This window comes from Nothobranchius furzeri, chromosome 13 (assembly GCF_043380555.1).
Source record: "Nothobranchius furzeri strain GRZ-AD chromosome 13, NfurGRZ-RIMD1, whole genome shotgun sequence".
NCBI lineage: Eukaryota > Metazoa > Chordata > Actinopteri > Cyprinodontiformes > Nothobranchiidae > Nothobranchius > Nothobranchius furzeri.
Window position 1 is genome coordinate 62,431,417 of NC_091753.1, and position 19,959 is coordinate 62,451,375.

The 19,959-nt window shown below is 43.3% G+C and overlaps 2 protein-coding genes across 3 annotated transcripts in view; both read right to left on the bottom strand.

The window, feature by feature from the left end:
- lrrc75a (leucine rich repeat containing 75A) overlaps window positions 1-2,768 on the bottom strand; it is a 53,476-nt gene extending 50,708 nt beyond the window's left edge. Inside the window, exon 1 of the mRNA XM_070543748.1 lies at window positions 2,342-2,768. Coding sequence (XP_070399849.1) covers window positions 2,342-2,590 — 249 coding nt within the window. The 5' untranslated portion in view covers window positions 2,591-2,768. The remainder of the gene's footprint in view (window positions 1-2,341) is intronic.
- A 2,244-nt stretch (window positions 2,769-5,012) lies between these two features.
- On the bottom strand, window positions 5,013-19,790 carry poldip2 (polymerase (DNA-directed), delta interacting protein 2). 2 transcript variants are annotated; one of them, XM_054734985.2, is made up of 11 exons: window positions 19,556-19,790; window positions 14,427-14,502; window positions 14,111-14,208; window positions 13,928-14,027; window positions 11,230-11,305; window positions 10,900-11,007; window positions 10,089-10,225; window positions 9,933-9,959; window positions 9,731-9,856; window positions 5,498-5,577; window positions 5,013-5,359 (listed from the first exon to the last, which is right to left on the bottom strand). In XM_054734985.2, exons 1-11 carry the CDS (start codon window positions 19,732-19,734, stop codon window positions 5,245-5,247), a joined length of 1,122 nt encoding a protein of 373 aa, XP_054590960.2. In that variant the 5' UTR covers window positions 19,735-19,790; the 3' UTR covers window positions 5,013-5,244. The 2 variants fall into 2 exon arrangements, with proteins under 2 accessions (XP_054590960.2, XP_054590959.2); XM_054734984.2 differs by having other exon boundaries at window positions 14,427-14,508.
- Between the last annotated feature and the right edge of the window lie 169 nt (window positions 19,791-19,959).

Genomic DNA, 19,959 nt, shown 5'->3' on the forward strand with positions numbered 1-19,959 from the left:
ATTATTATTTATGAGATGTGTCTTCAGGATCCATCACTCGTTCAGTGCTTGGACCTCAGCAGGCTGAGTGAAAGCATTATGGCACCACATCAGCCCTACTTCAATGATACATGTCCAGACGGTCGTGTGCATAATCATTACCTATGTCCCTCACGACGGATCCCATTCAATCTGTTGCCCTCTTGTTACCCGGGCTCCTTGTTATCTTGTCATCCCTCATATTTGAGCCGGTGATTACATCGATGGACCATTAAATTCATCCTCTTGGGGATGATATTTTAGTGGGAACCCCACTCTTCTCTCTGGCTGCCTCAGCCTTTTAAGCCCTGGGCTGAGGCTGAGCGGCCCTCGTTAAAAGGAGACATGTTGGGTGTGTCCATTTGGTTGAGCTAACCAGTGTGGCGTAAACCCATCCAGCTGCGCATTATTCCAATAGCAGCTAGCTTAAGGGCTAAGACTAGACGAAATAGAACGTTGGTTACGTATCGTAACCCCAGATTCTCTGAGTCTAGTCGCAGCCCTTAAGCCACTGGCCCCACTGGTTCTGTTAGGACCAAGAGCCATCGGAGGCGAACAGTGGAGTCGCTCCACTTATATACCCACAAGGGGTGCCCACCATTGGTGGGCGTACATTTAAGCTCTTCATGATTGGCTGATGCTGAGATCATCCTTCCAATAGCAGCTAGCTTAAGGGCTAAGACTAGACGAAATAGAATCTGGGGTTACAATACGTAACCAACGTTCATGCTTTACGGAGAATAGGCACCCCTTTCACCAAGCATGCTAATTAGAGTGGTCAACATCAAAGTGGTGGTCTGAACCCATGAACAGAGCCAGACTGAGCCAACACAATGACTCAAGTTCAGACCCTTTAGAAATGAAAAGGAAATGACATCAGGGCAGCGGGACCCATTTATAGAGGGACATATTGACATTAATAGAAATCTCACATTCACTAGACAGTACCACTTATCTGACGTTTAAAGCAGGTTTCTCATCACTTCACGGATATGAGTACCATCACAGAAAATATTCATCTTGATTTGTTTGAATTTCATTCAGAAAATCAGTTAAACTACTTTATTTAAGAGCGTGCTAGTGAAAGACTGATAGTTTCCAGCTCTTCAGTGATTTTTGTTGAGTAGGAGCCATGTTGGGAATCCAAACCAACAGGATTGTTCATGGTTGTGTAAGAGGTAGACATCGTTCAGCTGTCTGTGTAAAAGAGACCATCTTCGATGCAGTAAGAGGAGTTCTCTGGGTCAAACGAGAGAGGCCATCATTAAACAGAGGCTGAGATCTCAGGTTTCCCCTCTCCATCAAACACAACGCAGCGCTGAATATCATCCCCCACACAGCTAGACCAATTTACACCTTCATGCCCAGGATCAAAACACCGCTCATACGGGCCAGGACAACGGGGACTCTGCAAACCCCAGGAGGAGAAGGGGAGGGCCCAAATCACTTCAGCTGACTCGTTTTCATAAGAAGAGCTGAACATCTCATTCTTGAGTCCACTCAGATGTGTCTTCTGTAGAGGTAGACTACAAGTAAACAAGGTTGGTCTAATTAACCTGAGATACATGATCGTTTGTCTTCCAGCGCTGAGAATAAACAGCTGGACTCATGTTGTATTCAGCAAGCCCAGCTCTGCACACGCTACCCTAGACAGGTGCTTCCACCCAGACAAATAATTCATGGTTTTCGTGTAGGTTAGCGTGCACCGACTCCAGCTGCAACACTGCAGCATTTATTCAGTGAACGAAGACAGACACCTGTGGTGTGAAGACCACAGTAAAGATGTTTATGCATCGACGAGGCCTGCAGGGAAAGTGGCACCTGGTTAAACGTTACATAAACAAACTCAGTTCTTCGGAGCCGAGCCAAGAATAGGCCCACTTCACTAATGATCTTCCTTAGATCTGCTGAAGGATATTAACAAAACAATCAGCAAGTGCAGCTGCAGAAGTGGAATGCAGCCCATGGGCGACCCTACTCTTTTAAAGTCAGCATTTTTTTCTCCAAGCTGATTTATTAACATGACTTTTTAAAACCCCACTCCTGAAAGACGAGACTTTCTCTGCTGCTTCCTTTTGAACTCACCACAACCCACTGATCCAGTTTGAGTCTCTTCCTAACCAGCCAGGCACAGGAGTGAGGGTGAAACCTCGCTGTAGCAGTGTAACTCTGAGCGTTACATGTCCTGGGAAAGGAGGGATGGATTATTCCACTGGGGATGACGGGCAACACCAGGCTGACCGGCACCACTGTCGGGATAAACTGTGGTGAAAAGGAAGGTTTCCTCACTCATCACCTCTCATCCACACAGATGTGTAACTACCTGTCGGAGTGTCTTCAGCATCTCTGTGGCTTCATCCTGTTTGCCCTGCTTGGCCATCAGCATCATCTCCTGTATCATTCCAATACGGCGCTGGTAGGGAGGTGGTGTCCCTCCACGGTTCAGCCGGTCTCCTGACTTCAGCATGAGGGAAGCCAGGAGGTCCCCCCGCTCCTTGGTGGGGGTCCGCTTCCAGCTGTGCTGAGGACTGGCTCCTCCAGGCTCCTGGCCTTTGGTCTGCTTGGCACCCATGGTGTGATGTCAGTGTGAGCTATGGTGATGAAGACACTGGTCCCACCAGGCAGTCGTGCAAAGACAGGCTGGATCAGTGCTGAGAAGGCTTTAAGTAAAATGTCGCCAGCTGATCACATCCCTGTTAAGTTTGGGGCTGAAATGTGAAACAAGAGTCCAAACAGCTGGAGACACAGGATCATTCCTGCAGCTGATGCATGAGGCTGTGATGGGTTCAGAGGCAACTGCAGTAGAAATCCCAGCGAGTGGAGCTCAGGTTGGGAACAGGTCGCAGGGTGCAGCCTGCAGCAGCATGGCCGCTCAGCACAGGATGTCCGACTCCTGAAGTGTGCTCAGGGCCGGGCCGTGGCCCACCAGCCTCCTATCCCAAACGCAACTTCTAAATATCCCGGTTCCCTCTGGCTGTTGTCCCCCACAGCAACCCCCCCTCGTCCTGGGCTAGAGGAACACACGGTGCGTCAGATGATGCAGGGCATGGCTGTGTTTACAGACCTCCGTCGATTCCTCCGCGTCCTTCCTCCTCGGCAGCTGGAAGTCATGCATCAGACCTCCTCCAAGGGTGGGTCTCCATCCGCTCTGAGCGCAGAAAGCAGCCGCGTTAGTGCTTTGATCTTCGGGTTGCGTGGAGACTTCAGCTCCGGGGACTGGACTTCACCAGGAGGGGCGGAAGGAGGACGGAGGCGTCCCCGTGCCTGGAGCTGGAAGGAGGCGCAGCCACGTGAGCGCAGCTCCTCTCGGGGTGATGACGGTCCAGGGAGAACACGCAGTTGTGATGCTGCTGTAACATAGAGGCGTGCAGGATCCGCTGACATCTTCACGTCTGCAGGCCTGGACGTGCGGTCTCCACTACGGTGCTGGACTTTATAGTTTTAGGCCACTCACTCACAAACATGCAGAAAGGATGACAACATCCTTCCTATCAGCGACTCTACTGACACCTGCTGGTGGCTCACTAGAATTAAGAATTAGGGTATTTGAACTAAACACCGTGGAAACGGGCAGTTCAGGATCAACTATGATCCACAGTGAGTAGTCCAGACTGAGGACATAAGCAGCAGTGCTCATGACCAGAAGACACATCACATCACATCACATCCGTTTTTGTAGAGTTTTAATTCTTCCAGCTTTAATTACATCTCTATTTACAGTATTTCAAACATCATAGCTCCTTAAACCACTCCCTAGAGCAACATTAGCGTCTTCACTTGGGGAGAAGTGTTTGGCTCACATGGCGGTCTCTGCCCAGATAAATAAGAGTTTCAGGTGAACGTGCCTCATCTCTTTGACACATGCCAGCTTGGCTTGTAATTCAGTCAGAAGACTCCCCTGAAGCCGCCGCAGGACCAGGACCTGGACCATCCTCTCCTGGCTGTCAACGCTGGATTCTGGAGACTAGCTGGCTCTCAACAGTGAGTCACAGTGGACATCTTTTTTTGTAAATAGTAATAAAAATAATCTTTATAGTTATAGAAGTGAAGCCCTTACTAATTTCCTAATTCATGGTTATTCCAGCAGAATTATGAAATAATGACCAGAGATAAATGGTAATGTTCCAGACCCAGGTTCCTAACACTTACCCAAAGCAGCACTGTATCAGACTAGCCGTTAGCTCATCTATCCTTTCAGTAATGATGACGGTTTCTAAAAGACAGGCCATCAGAACCAGGTCAAACATTCCCCTTTTCCACAGAAACACACATCCAAAGGTCTGGAACACCTTTTTGATCCTCTCATGGCTTCACAAAGGGTCTAGCACAGTTCGGTGATCCACCATCTACGAGGTCTGATGGCCTTTGTAACTGTTGCTACCATTATTACCTAACAGAACAAATGTGTTGCAAGCTGAAGGAAACAGCGACACACAAGTCCTTCCTCTGTCCAAGTTATTACAGGCTAATGTGGATTTCCAGGCAGTAACTAGAGCTCATCTTTTTCTTAAACCTCCAACGCATCAAAGCAAACACACTGTGTGTTTGCATAGCGTCTGGGTTTGGTCAGATCAGAATAATTCATCATGATGAAACTGGGGATTTTAGCTTCCGTCACACACTTTTGCTCCCGAGTCCGTGACTGAAGCAGAATTAGTGTTTACTGATGGCGTATGCTGATGTCCGGTGTGTTCCACTGTTGACTCTCTGTTGTAAAAAGTCTAAAACTTATACAAAGTGTCTCAGCTGTAATTTCATACCAATAATGAATGACAAAAACAGAACAAACAGATGCAGAGCAGAAGTCCTGACATTAAATAACAAACCCCTAAAGCTCTGTAAAGACAGAGCTGGTTTTCAAACGGGGACCGGTAAATAAACGCCTTTCTGAATGACGCGAAGCCTCGACCTGAAACACAAGTTAAAAACAACCTGCTCGATATGCCGGTACCTGCGCGTCAGACACACGCGTCAACTCGGCAGCATGGGTTTGTTAGATGGCTTCAAATGAATGGTGAGAATGCACAGAACAGCAGAGCCAGTTTCTACACGGTCGGTTAATCAATCACACACTCCTGCTGCTGCTGCTGCTGCTGGGGCTTCCTGACAAACTAAAGGAGGGTTTCTTTGATGGTTCCCCGTAACCTGAACAGATGCTGTGGCAGGGTTAGAGACCGAGGACAGCAGCAGATTAGCAGGCAGGGCCAGCGAGATGTCTGAATCCTCTCAGAATGTGTAAGCAGCAGGGGGCGCTTTGTCGTCTTTGTTGCTCTCCAAGGAAAAAGGAGGAATCCGGACATCAAAGTGGGAGCCATCAGTTCGTTCAATACGAAAAGTCCCCCTAAAACAAAACCAAGCATGTGAAACACCTAAGTGAGTCCTGCAGGAGGCGTGAGAGAGAGCTTCATGTACATCTCTCACACACACACACACACACACACACACACACACACACACACACACACACACACACACTCACCACATATGACCACTGGGGGCTTGCAGAGACACATGGCTGCTGTACTGGAAGGCTGGTTGCTCTTTAGATAAGACTGGCTCCTGTCAAACACAAACACACACACACACACCATTTTTTAAAGATTTCTATAAAAAGTTAACAGCAAACTGAAATATTCATCACGTCATCAGATTTCCAGTATAAGACTTGGACATTACTTTAACAGAATGAACGTAGAAATGTCTCCATGGACAGTTTTTCTTTCCAAGGGTGAAAATTCAGGGATCTCTGTTTTTTACATGAAGTCACACATTTGTTAGCCGTACACCTGGTGCTTTAGCTCTGATATGCTATTAACATGAGTTATTAGCACTTGTTTGTGTCGTTTGTTAATTTAATAAAGATCCCGCCGTCCTGTTTCAGGGAGCAGAAGATAGCCGGAGGAGTTTGCGGTGGGAAACGGCAGGATTTGGTGTCTTACTCATTATTATTAATGATGATTTTCAAACATCTCGCTTCTGATTGGATTACAGTAGTGTCCAATATTATCGGTCTAAAACTGATTAACCGCTGTTGGCATTAAAGTGTAATATTGGAAAGTATCGTCATTGATTTTACTCCTTTAGTGACCAAACTTCTACATACCATACTCGTATTATACATCAAACTTATACGGCATCTCCTCTTTCTCAAAGTGTTATAATGGCAGATGTGAGGTTGAGATTTTTTTGGCACAACTTGTGAATAAGAGGTGAGGATCAGCTATCCTAACAGAATGTAGCTAGACAGCTAACAACAAAACAAAAATATTCAGCCAAGGTTTGATGATGCAAGTAGGGTTGGGCATTGCTTGAATTTGAATGATTCCAATTCCTCGTTTCAACACCGGTTCCTATAAATTCCCGATTCCGATTCATTCAAGACGTTCAATTGTTTTAAATGAGCCAGCTAACCACAGGTCCTACTCGATGAAATAATCTTAGCTTCAAAATTACTTTTAATTTTATGAACAATAACATCACCTTCATTCAGAAACACACATGTTGTCGAGATCGAGAGAGAAAGAAAAACAAGAAAGAAAAGAAAAAAGAAAGAAAGGAGGAAAGAAAGAGAAAAAGAAAGAAAGAAATAAAGAAAGAAATAAAGAAAGAAAGGGAGGGAAAAAAGGAAAAAGAAAAGATAGAAAAAAGAAAGAAAAAAGACAGAAAGAAAAAAGGAGAGAAAGTGAAAGAAAAAGAAAGAAAAAAGAGAAAAACAAGACAGAAAAAAGAAAGAAAGATAGGAGAAATAACAAAGAGAAAAAGAAAAAAGAGAAAGAAAAAGAAAAAGAGAAAGAGAGAGAGAAATAGAAAGAAAGAAAGAAAAAAGAGAAAGAATAAAGAGAAACAGAAAAAAGGAAGAAAAGAAAGAAATGAAATAAAAGAAAAAGACAAAGCAAAAAGAGAGAGAGAATGAAACAAAAAAAGAAAAAGACAGAGAAAGAAAGACAAAACAGAAAGAAAAAGGAAAGAAAAAAAGGGAAAGAAAAGAAAGAAAAACAAGAGAAAGAAAGAAAAAAGAAAGAAAGAAAAAGAGAAAGAAAAAAGAGAGAAAGAAAGAAAGAAAGAGAAAAAAGGAAAAAAGAAAGGGAGAAAGAAAAGAGAGAGAAAGAAAAGAGAAAGAAAAAGAAAATAAGAAAGAAAAAAGAAAAGAAAAAAGACAAAATCAAGAAGAAAATAAGAAAAAAGAAAGAAATTAAGGAAAAAGAAAGAAAGAAAAAAGAGAGAGAAAGAAAAAGAAAGAAAAAACAAAAGAAAAGAAAAAGAAAGAAAACAAGAAAAAGAGAAAGAAAGAGAGAAAGAAAAAAGAAAGAAAGGGAAAAAAGGAAAAAAGAAAGGGAGAAAGAGAAAGAAAAAAGAGAAAGAGAGAAAGAAAAAAAAGAGAAAGAAATGAGAAAAAAAAACCAGAAGAAAAAAATAAAATAAAAAAGAGAAAAAACTAAAAAATCAAGAAGAAAATAAGAAAAAAGAAAGAAATTAAGGAAAAAGAAAGAAAAGAGAGAGAGAGAGAGAGAGAAAAAGAAAGAAAGAAAAAACAAAAGAAAAGAAAAAGAGAAAGAAAGAAAGAAAAAAGAGAGAAAGAAAAAACAAAAGAAAAGAAAAAGAGAAAGAAAGAAAGAAAAAAGAGAGAAAGAAAAACCAGAAGAAAAAACTGAAGGAAGAAAAAAGAAAAAGGAAAGAAAAAATAAAGAAAAAAAAGACTAAGAAAAAAGAAAGGGAAAGAAAAAGAAAAGAAAGAAAAAAGAGAAAGAGAAAGAAAGAAAAAGAAAGAAAGAAAAAAGACAGGAAGAAAAAAGAAAGAGAAAGAAAGAAAGAGAGAAAGAAAAAAGCAAAAAGAGAGAAAGAAAAAAAAACAAAGAGAAAGAAAAAAGAGAAAAAAGAAAAAAGAAAGAAAATAGAGAGAAAGAAAGAAAGAAAGAAAAAAGGAAAAAAGAAAGGGAGAAAAAAGAGAGAAAGAAAAATAAATAAGAAAAAAGAGAAAGAGAAAAAGAAAAAGAAAGAAAAAAAGAGAAAGAAAAGAGAAAAAGAAAGAAAGAAAAAAGAAAAAAAGAAAGAAAAAAGAAAGAAAAACAATCGAGAAATAAAAAAGATAATAGAAAATAGAAAAAATAGAAGAAAAAATAGAAAAAAGAAAATAAAAAATAAAAAGAAAAAAATTAGAAAGAAAAAAAAAAGAAAGACAGAAAGAAAGAAAGGAAAAACGAAAAAGAAAGAAAAAATAAAATAACAGAAAAGAAATAAAAGAAAAAAGAAAGGAAAAAATAAAAGAAAGAAAAATAAAAATAAAATGAAAGAAAAAAGAAAGAAAAAAACAAGGAAAGAAAGAAAAAAGACAAAGAACAAAAAGAGAGAAAGGGAAAGAAAAAGAAAAGAAAGAAAGAAAGAAAGAAAGAAAGAAAGAAAGAAAAGAGAGAAAGAAAAAACCGAAGGAAGAAAAAGAAAGAAAAAATAAAGAATAAAGACAATGAACAAAAAGAAAGAAATGGAAAGAAAAAGAAAGAAAGAAAGAAAGAAAGAAAGACTTGTGGCACCATTTGTTTCTGACCACAAACCAAGTGTGGGTACTGAAGAAGCCTCTGGGACGTCTCCAACGTAACCAGACAAGGCCAGCTGTTTTTAATTGAACCATCAGAATGATGTCCAGGGTGACTGAGAACCTGCACCTACCTACTGCAGCAGCATTCAGTCAGAAGAGAAACTGAAACTTTAATGTCTCTGCTGTCAGTAACAAACTAACAGATTGAAAACGTTAAAACTCAGACTAAATCGTTCAGAAAGGAAATTAAAAATCTCACAGCTTGGTGTGTTGAAAGATTTATTATTATTATATTTATTTCATTATTATCCTATCGGCTGCTATATTTTTGCTCCTATTTTACTTTGCTGCAATTAACTCATTCACTGCCAGCCGTTTCCTGATCGCTAACGGCCTTCGCTGCCAGCGTTTCTCACCGTTTTTACGTTTTTTTTTTAAGAGTCACAGAACGTTGCTCGCTAGGATGATGTCGACGCCAAAACAACCAAAACAAAGCGGGGACTCACCTCTTACATCAGGAAGAATCCGTGTGTTTCGAGCGTTATCCGTTCTTTCATAATCCGTTGTTGAATTGTGATCGGCAGACGCTTTTCCGGTTTGCACTTCACTTTTTATACAGCAGTGGCCCAAAACGATCTCCTAGCACATGGATGTTCTGCTTCCTGATCATGTGATCTGTGACGTATGCGGATGAATATCGGCTTCAGGGCTGAGATGTTTGTTCTCTCAGCGCGGGGGCTCGTTCTGATGCTCAAACAGTAAAAAAATGCAAATGACGACTTTAGTCATCATTGGCAGTGAATGAGTTAATAAAATTGTTTTAATTACATGAGGCAACTGTACCCCTAAAGGGAGATGAGGCTGTTTTGGCTTGCTTTGAGCATCCCCTAGTGGAAGCAGACTGTAGCACCAGGTATGCCAGCTCAACATTTTCGCAGTCCAACAGACAGGACCGGCACTCTGAAGTTGCAAATGCCACATTCATGCCACAGAGGGTGGTGGAAGTGTGACTGACATGACATTAACCCTGTAAACGTTCATCTTAGCACATACTGGCTCAAGAAATTATTTAAATATATGAAAAAGTTGCAAAGTAAGAAATGAAGTAAAAATAAGACCCTTGTTAGCATTATGCTTGTGTGTGTGTGTGTGTGTGTGTGCATTTGCTAGCATGCTAACCCTGCCTACAACGCCTCGACCTCGGACCGTCTCCAGGGTTCCCGACAGGCTGAAGATCCTCCAGTGCCGTTCTCTCAGCTGAACCACCTCATTGCCCAGATTCTCCAGACGGATACAGTAGCGCCACTGTGAGAGGACAGCCATGTTAGCACTCCTCGCTTTGGGCTGCACTGACTTCCTGATGTTAGTGTACACTACTCACCCAATAGACGTGGGAGTTCTGGGCCTCCTGGGACGAACAACAAGAGTCACCAGTTAGGTTTCCAGTAGAGAAAACAGAACCAGTAAAAGGTAAACCAACTAAACCATCAGAGCTGCTGCGATTCACTTGAGTTGGGAGGAAACATAATGAGCCTACCCTCATTCCCATGTAGAAGGGAATTACGGTGACTCGGATGTTCTCGGTGGTCTCTCTGTGAACGTCAGACAGCTCCAACCAGGGGTGGTTCTTCTCCTGCCACGCCTTCAGGGTGTCTCTGGCGGTGAACGGAGGGGCTTTGATATTCAGACAGAACACAAAGATTTACTCAACACCTTTGTTTTCGTTTACAGTTTACAATAAAACATGCGGTCTAAACTCTAAAACAACCATGGTCACATCCAGAATCGAACCCGGGTCTTCTGCACGAAAGCCCGAAATCTTACAAGGCGAGCTAAATCGCCAGTGGCGTCTTCTGTATCTGTAACATTTATATCTTGATGACAGCTGAAACAACGTTCAAAGAACGGTTCGGAGGGCGATGCCTGAGCGTGAACGCGCATGAAGCAGCCTGCTCGACCCGAGCATCTCTCTTTTTCTGTGATTTTACAGAAAAACAGGCAATCACAGTAAAAATGCCAGGGCTCATTCTACAGGACCAGGGCATTGCAGGAGAACGTATGAAGAAGACATTTATTATTTCTATACGTGTTTTGGCCGTCACACTTCCATAATGCCCCTTTAATCTAGTTGAAATGAACAGTTTCATTTTCCAGACCTTCTCCCTGCACGTTGAAAATGACCCTACCTCATTAGGTAGGGTGAATGTGTTTCTGCTTGAGCGGCGCATCGTTCTCTACGGCTATGATTTTTCTGATTATTCAGTAGTATAGTCAGCCACTACCGAGGCAATCCGGTGTGTTGTAAAGGGTTGGTGAGAAAACCAGTGAAGAGACAAAAGAGTGTTTACATTTTGTTGGGTTGTACATGAGGAAGCGCTCAAACAGTTCATGCTGGATTGGGATCTGCTCTGTAGAGTTATAGGGCAAGATGTCCTCATGGCTCACATAGTCCAGACCTGAAGGAAGGAAATGACAAAACGGTCATACAGCTGAAGATGACCTCCTCGGTCCCGACCACACCAGCCGCTAACATCGGCACTTGGTTAGTGAGGTACTAGAGTTGGGAACCAAGACATCGTCAGTGACAAAAACATCTAATAAAAACATCTGGCAGAAATACAGAAACTCTCCATGATGTTACTCAGATGTGTCAATGGGAACAGTGAGCGCCAGCGTACCTGGAATGGCGTACAGAGCTCTGCTGTCATCATGGTTGGCTAGAAACGTCACTGCTTCAGTCTGAGACCTCTGAGACTGTCAAACACAGAAAGAACTCACAGGAAGAGTCTGATGAATGGAGGAGTCTACCTCACTGGTGATGACTGGGTTAGGGTCCTCACTAGGGATGCTCTGATCTAGGGTTGTCACGGTAACCGGTGTAGCAGTAAACCCCGGTAAAAAAGTTGACAATAATAATATATTCTTAAAAAAACAAGAAGGTTATTATCTCGGTGGATTACCGTGGCTGCGGTGTAGGCGCGGTGACCCTTACCAGCCACCGTATCATCTGCTGAAGTTGCCGGCGGCACATGATCATACTGTAATGACTCAGACTCTCTGGTTACTTTTATGGGATTATTTTTGGGCTGCTGTTGGCCGTGACCCACAGAGTATTTCCTAACATAACACGGTGGAAAAAACCAGAACTGGAACAACCCCTCCCTGAACTCACCTTCAAAATAAAGCCTTAACTATTCAAACCGTTACAACACGTTTGAGGTAATTCTGCCACTCCGGCTCTCCGTAGATGTTTCCGGGGAGGAGCACAACTGCTAGCTGGGTTATATCGATACTAGGGCTGGGGGTAAACGATTATTTTTAAAACGATTATTCTGACGATTATTTTATCGAATAGTCGACTATTCTAATGACTATTTAGAAAATTAATCTAATGATTATTTTTCTATTGCACAATTAACAAAAACCAGAAAATCTCAAATAAATTCCTCAAAAAAATTGATAAATTCTTACTGTAAGAGAATAAACACTACAGGCCTTCCATTTTGTATAACACTGCATTTATTGTGTTGGTTGGTTATGTTCTGGTGACGTGTAGAACTTGGGAGTGCAGGCTGCTGCCTGAGAGGTGGTAGAAGATGGAGTGTCTCCATGCTGCTTTGTTTTGGTCACTTATGTGCGTGAGGCGATTGGTGTTACGGGTTAAACCAAACTCAGGTGATATTTTACACTAAACCAAAAACCCACAACACTCTAAATGTAATAAAAGGGAGATCTACACCACAAAACAGATGAACTCTAAACCAAAACTTAACAGCTTATCCCAACGCAAGAAGCTGTTAGCGAAGATGCTAACAGTAGCTTTACCAACGTTCAGTTCAAGTTACCAAGTTTAAATAAACCAAAAACACCCAGCAGCAAACAGACCAGCATGGAGGAGAGACTGCTACCACCAGAACAGCTCTCCTGATGTCTGAAAGAAGCTCCTTAATGAAGGGAGAAACTCTCCCGGTGATTTTCTACATCTGCGGTAGAGACGAAGCAGCGTATCTGACCCCGGAAGTTGTTGTCCGTTGCCGGGAGATGAAGGCGGGCAAAACAGGAAAGGAATCTGGTAGCGGACGGACGTTGTTCCGGGTCTTCGGTATTTGGCGGAGATGTTAGTGAAGGCGGAGAAGAGGGCGAACTAGAGGAAAAACAGGCAGATTCCTCCTCTATTTACAAACTCCTGGGGATGCAACAAGTGGGCGCGGTGCGTCGACTACCGGATCTGACGTCGACAAATTTTTAGAATCGAGCCGTCGACGTCATCGAGGCTTCGCTACAGCCCTAATCGATACAAAGTAATCTTGTTTCGTGGTTGAAATTATAATCGATGTTTTAAAAATATGGATATATTGCCCAGCCCTAGCCACCAGTAGTGACTTTGACTCTGTTTGACCGCGAAAGCACATAAAAGGTGTCAAAATGAGTCAGCTCTGGAGGAGCGCAGCATTGGCTGCTGCGCGGTAAATGAAATGAAGACATGCTTGCAAAAAAGTCGAGGTAACATTGGTCATATGGACCCGATTTGGGTTAAGGACTCAAATGTTGAGCAGAAAAAACACCCTCAGTAAAATACTTCGTTTGACAGTAAAGTTCCTGTAAACGTTGTTGGTTTTTAATACACCACCAACACACAGGCTTCCAAACCTTGTGGACATCTCCTGTGATTTAGTTAGAACGATCTTTTCTCTGCAGTTTAGTAAACAGGTCTAGTCTGAGAGCTAGCTGCTACTAGCTCGTAGCTGCTACCAGCCAAACTACATCCACATGACTCAACGGTTCAGTCCTTTATTTTCAACAACGTCATTCGCCGTTTCCTCCGTCTTGTTTTTCCAGCTTTCCATTAGGAGGGCTTGTTCTTTTTTTTTACCAGCCATATAGCCTGTAACCTGCAGCAGGCTAAAGCTACTCTAACCTTAGCTATTAGCAGCACGTCCATCTGCTCGGGTGAAGTTCTATCGACCCGTTCTCAAATGTCTATAAAGGAAAAGTTACTCTGAAACATATATGGCTATGGTTTTGTTGCCCTGCCCGTTGTGATGGTCACGTTTAATGCTTTTCCTCCCAGCCGTGGGAGCCTCCCAGTTAAGACAACACCCCACAACTAAAGCAGGTTGTCCCCTGTAATGGAAAATCACCTGAACCTTGCAGTCAGGGTGGAAAAGGGCCAGAGGATCTCTACAGATGCTTTGACACTTTAAGAGTTTAAGTGATCTATTCTGTAGCATTGTTTACAATTGTACTGTTGTTGGTTTAAATCAACAACCACAAGGGAACTGTAGGGGAGAGTGTGTTTGGTGGTTCTAGCAGGAACAACATTTTGTACACTGAATGGTGACAGAATGACTGTCATGTTGTTGATTTCAGACTTACTATGTGAGGGCAGTCTCTGGTGTCGATGAGGACCTGGTAGTAGGTGTGAGTCTTCCCCTTCACCTCTTTGGAGCCGTGGGCTCCGGGGGGATCGGGCTTGCTACAGGAAGAGGCGGAGCTGACTAAGTTCACACAGATGAATGTAAAGCCAGAGGAGGAAGTGTTCAGGCACATGTGGGTTACCTGTCGGACACGGGAGGGGTGATGTCTCGGTCATAGAGGCGGGCGTGCCAAGGAAACAGGACAATGCCCCTGTAGCCAAATACGCTGTGAAGAAACAGCTGATGGAAGCAGAACAGGGAGGAAGAGGATAAATCACTCTGAGGTTTATGTCGACGTTGAACACAGCATTGGTTAGATGGGATTACCCTCACTGACAAGATCATACAAGTGTACTATAATAACCAAACAGCTTAAAACAGTGAGAATGGTACAGATTAGAGCTACATTAAATAACCAAAACAATGGACGTGTATGATATGCTCATTAGGAGACGTACCTGTCCTGTCTCGTATTTGCCGTGCTGCTTTACGGTCTCAAACACTCCAACAGTCTCCAAAATCTTTCCTTCGGGCCTGTTCCTGACAACACAGACACAACATTTACACACAGCACAGCCGGGGATCCGCATGGGATACGAGGGCCAGCGTGCATCAGGGTTCAGAGCAGAGGGATGATTGGCTGCCTCCCTTCAGCCGCTAATCCCAATCATAACTTTAATACAGTCACCTCTGTTTGAGGTCATCTAACAGAAATAGCACCGGGTCACACCGCTACCGTCCGTCTGTCAACAACAAACACTCAGACCACAGCTGAACAGCTGGTCTCTTCACATAAATAACACTCATACTTGTCTGCTCCATGCAGAGCTAATCTGCACAGACATGAAGAGTAGGGATTAATGAGACATGGTCAGACCGAGCTGCTGCGCTGGCTGGTTATGTTTTCACAAGAACAAACATAAGATAACCCAATTTCACTGGAAGTTTAAAGGTAAATATATTGAAGGTCATTATTTAGAATAAACTAAAAGCCAACAGGAGCTTGGACCAGTAACTGTAGACGATTTTGGTACGTGAAACCCTTCTTAAGGTTAAAAACAAAACTTAAAACCTTATAGCTGCTTGCACGTAGAAAACACTGGTTTCGTGCGTGCGTGCGTGCGTGTGTGTGTGTGTGTGTCTGCTCCGTCTTCTCCATCCCCAGTGAGTCGTGGAGGATGGCTGCTTATACTGAGCCAGGATCCTCTGGAGGTTTCTTCCTGTTAAAAGGGAGTTTTCCTCTCCACTGTCGCTGCATGCTTGCTTAGTATGAGGATTGCTGTAAAGTCACTGACACTAGTCAGTGACTTGATGCAATTTGCTGGGTTCCTTATATAGGAAACATTATTTCTGATTGGCTTAATGTACTGACCTGTGTCGGAATGTTTATTATGTGAAGGTCCTTGAGACGACGCTTGTTGTGATTTGGCGCTTTATAAATAAACTTGAATTGAATTTGAACATGAACAGAGTGAGTCACACTCACCCACCTGGACTGGTGATATGTCACTCAGTTTTGTTATTTCTGGTGACAAAAACCCTTTCTGAGATGGATCATATCCAGTTGGTCGGTGCTGCAGCTTTGAATTCACAACAATGAGCCATGACCACCGGAGTGAAAACACCAAAACAGAACCACTACGTCTGGACGCTATGATCACGTAGCTAGATCCAATAAGAGAAAAGTGCTGTGAATCAGGTGATTTTTAGTTTTAGAGGCACTATATAAAAGATCTTTTTTTTTTTCTTTCATCGGGGTTTGTGACGTTTTCCATATCGGGAGCTTATAATCAATTTCACAAAGAGTAAGTGATTCTGAACGGATTAAAAATGCTCAAAACAGATTTCATTAACGATATCTAACCCCGGCTTTCCACCGGAGCCGTCAGCAGCACGTTACTGCAGCAGCACGTCTTGCTCGCGTAAGCTGCTGCTTGGCCCTTCCCACGAGACGCGAAGCAGCAGGGGAGCAGCTGTCACCGACCGAGCAGGAAGTCACACGAGTGACTTCGTCAGTAAACACAACAACAAGCAGGAGAAAACTACAACATGGTTTGTGTTTTATGTTCTGTCCGTTTTATAATCGCCAATACGGACCTGAAAAACAAAGGAGACCGCTAGCTAGGTGATAACTTCCCACAGGGACGCACAGTTAGTAACCTTTTTTAAAAGTAAAGCAACCGGAAGGCAGTACGTTCTTTATTCTGAAAATCTCGGGAGCTTCTCTCCATTTCCACGTCCGATTTCCTGTCTTTCCTTCCCCAAAAATGTCGAACTTGACCCGTTTCAGAGGCGTTGCACGTAGAAAATAGAACCGGCGCGTAAAGGCCGCGACATGCTGCTCCTGAGACACGGCCGACTCGCGCTGCTGACGGCTGCGGTGGAAAGCCGGGGTAATACCACAATGTAAAAGGTGGAACTCTAATGGGTCATTCCCATCAGTACCGGGTCGGCCCAGGCCGGGTAGCCCCAGCCTGGCCCGGTTGATTCCACACATCCTTGTCTTAAGCCCATGTGGGCTGATCCTACCCACCAATCAGAGGCTTGCTCTAATGGAAGGTGTGAATTTGCTGTCAGCAGTGGGTGTGTTGGCCCTGGTCGGCCTGAAGCAGACCCCCTCGAGAAGAGGGCTGAGAATGAGCCTTGGTTGGCCCGGAAAAATACCAGGCCACCCAGATATGTAAACAACCTACGCTACCCGGCCCGGGCCGACCCGATACAGATGGGAATGGCCCATAAGTGAAGAAGTGCAGCACGGGGACAGTTTATGGGCAACACATAACAGGAAGTTCCAGATGCATTTATGACTTAAGAAATAGTGCAGCTGCAGCGTATAGTGAACAAGTGAACACTTAAATACAACAGAGACGTCTGAGTGAGGCCGGTGTTGTGTCAAAAAGTGTCCCTCCCCTCCTCCTGTGAGAGTCTCTCTCTCTCCCCTCCCTGCTGTGGTCAGGTGAATCCAATCAGATTAACGCTCAAACACACAGATTATAGCAGCGGCTTGTCTCTGAACTTTAAAGTTGTTTGTAAGAACTCGGCCTTTTCTCTGTGAGAGTCACTTTGAAGTATTTACCAGTGTGGACTTTTATCACAAACAGACCCACCCATTTTAATCCTGTACCAGACAGATTAAAGCACCCTGAGCACGTTTCTGTCCGTCTGTAGGAACTAGTGCAGATTAGATCTGGAACCAAACTGGAAGTGAACTGGACTGGAATGAATGCAAACATTAAACTAGTCATTAATTTGAACAAAAACAAGTGATCAAGACTCCTTCTTTGACTTAACTTTCTCTGGTACAGAACCATCTATCATATCTACCCATTTACTTGTAGTTTATGTTTAGTCTGTACTATTTTTCTACCGTATCGAGTGTCTATTGTCAGTGAGAGGTCATGAACTCTTTACAGTTTTTCCTGAATCATGGCCATGAGAAATGAAGATTAAGATGACTTAAATACACTAAATTTTAACAATTAATAACAATGCATGAACTATAAGATTTGTTTTCTCTGGGAGGCATTGTGTCTACTGACACCAGCTATACTGCACTTAATGAAACACTGCTCCACGTTAGAAACACCAGTGGTAACACTGCATACTTGTGACGTTAAAAAAACATCTGTTGCAACTTCAGTAAATTTTCCAGAGAAACAAACTAAAGTTTATTATATTCTTTTCTTTTGCAACAAAAAACAAGTGCTAATCAGACAGTACAAACATTTTCTGCAGAAGATATTGAAAAGTATTTGAAAATAAGATGAAAGCGTGAATAACACTAAATTAAAGCAGCATTGACGTGCAGCACATTCAGAGTCCTGGTCTGCATTTATATTTTTAAGTCACACTGTGCTGCTTTAGAACTATCTTGAGAGCCTGCAGATAACACAGATGTTTGTTCCAATTCTCCAGATTTTAAATATGCTTCTTAAACATAAACCATCCTCATCATGGGATGATAGGAAACAAATCTACCACAACAAACGTGCTTCAAAACAAATCACTGTCAATCCAGCAGAGGAAGATTTGGTTCCTGCCTTCCATCGACTGAGGTGCCACTGTCCTGCTATGAAAACATCTCACACTGGAAATCTGCTGTCTAGTGTAATAACAACAACATACTAGATTTTTAATTCCATAGAAAGTTTTCCATTTATATTCTTGGTTATTCTTAAAAAGGGTGGAAAGCCTTTTCCAGGTCAGGGATGAGGTCCTGCCCCAAGTGGAGGAGTTTAAGTATCTCGGGGTCTTGTTCATGAATGAGGGAAAGCTGGAGCTTGAGATCGATAGGCTGCATCTGCGGTGATGCGAGCGTTGTACCGGTCTGTCGTGGTGAAGAGAGAGCTGAGTCAGAAGGCGAAGCTCTCGATTTACCGGTCGCTCTACGTTCCTACCCTCTCCTATGGTCATGAGCTTTGGGTAGTGACCGTAAGAACGAGATCGCAGATACAAGCGGCCGAAATGAGTTTTCATCACAGGGTGTCTGGGCTCTCCCTTAGAGATAGGGTGTGAAGATCTGTCATCCGGGAGGGGTTCGGAGTAGACCTGCTGCTCCTTCACATCAAGAAGAGCCAGTTGAGGTGGCTTGGAAATCTGGTCAAGATGCCTCCTGAACATCTCTCTGGTGAGGTTTTCCAGACACATCCAACCAGGGGAAGACCTAAAGAAAGACCCAGGACACACTGGAGGGACTGTGTCTCGGCAGGCCTTGGGAGTCCTCTGGAGGAGCTGGCCAAAGCGGCTAGTGAGGGGGAAGTCTGGGCCTCTGCTTATACTGCTGCTCCTGCGACTCAACCCTGGATAAGCGGATGGTAATGGATGGATTCTTGGTTGCTAAGTCACAGTGCTTCAGCAGAAAGACCAGGCTGTTGCTACAGGATGAGCAGTGCTGTCCTTGACATTTATAACTGATGCTCCACACAGTTGGCTCTAACATATACGTATCAGATGTTCAGCTTATTTGTTTAGTTAATTGCTACGCTTTAGTTTCTCTTTGCTTTAAGTGTACTGATGGGAATTTAGCACTGGAAGTCACTGAGATCATCAGCATAACACAATCTTTCAGCTGGAGACAGAATTCTTCTGCTTATAAAAGTAAAAACTAAAAGGTGTGATTTATTTTACTGAGAAGGTGCACAAAAAGTTTGCCACCAGTTTGCAACCAAAACAATTAGAGGATAGTATGAATTGTGCCACAATTAGCGTTTCACTGTGACAAACACAATGTTTGTACATGTCACAGAATGGACAAGAATTAATATGACACTGGATAATCTTTTGTTTCTATTGGTAACGAGTTAAAAGCTCTAAACATTAATGCAGATAAACAGTTCTATACTGATCTTGAGCCTCAACTTTTGATTAAACGTGGGTGTGCATGTGTTAGCTCACATGTTCTGATTTGACTCGTTTGGACGCACTCAGTCGGACCAGACGGTCATGACTTGGCTAAATTCATCATTTCTAATGATTGGTTGCAAAAAGCACAAGAGTGTCCAGAGTGGTTTCCCACCGTGCCAAACATTAGCTTACTCTTGCATACAGCCGTTAGCATGCTAGCTCTGACAGAAGGACACTGGCTTACCGTGACGACATAAACCGCTTCTGGTTCTGCTGTAGCCCGCAGGCTCGGCACTGTAACCGCTTTTTATACGCCTCAAACCCGCTACAGGTGTCCGTCACACTCAGTATTCTCTGTGTGTGTTTCTTGCTGTAGTTGCTGACACTGCTCAGGAAGGTCCGCCGTAAAGCACAGGCCGCCATCTTTCCCTGTACTTTCTGCCTTGTCTAGGCTCCACCGGAACCACGTGACGCAGTGGGCCTCGATGGACAGGAAACACGTCTTTGTACCAGATCCATCGTTCCACATTGATCAGTATATCATGTCATGTCGGATATAAAGTTGTCAGAATTGCATTCTTACGGTCGAGAATTAAAATTGCAATAATTATTTCTCAAGTAAAGCTAACGTTTGTTTTTCGGTTCAGT

What these genes read in the sequence shown, in the direction of transcription:
- poldip2 (XM_054734984.2), bottom strand. Translation starts at nt 19,734, where the DNA reads ATGGCGGCCTGTGCTTTACGGCGGACCTTCCTGAGCAGTGTCAGCAAC. An exon ending in AAGCGGTTTATGTCGTCACG is followed by an intron (nt 14,509 to 19,555) that starts GTAAGCCAGTGT and finishes CTGTGTTGTCAG; the next exon opens with GAACAGGCCCGAAGGAAAGA. An exon ending in ACCCCTCCCGTGTCCGACAG is followed by an intron (nt 14,028 to 14,110) that starts GTAACCCACATG and finishes CTCTTCCTGTAG; the next exon opens with CAAGCCCGATCCCCCCGGAG.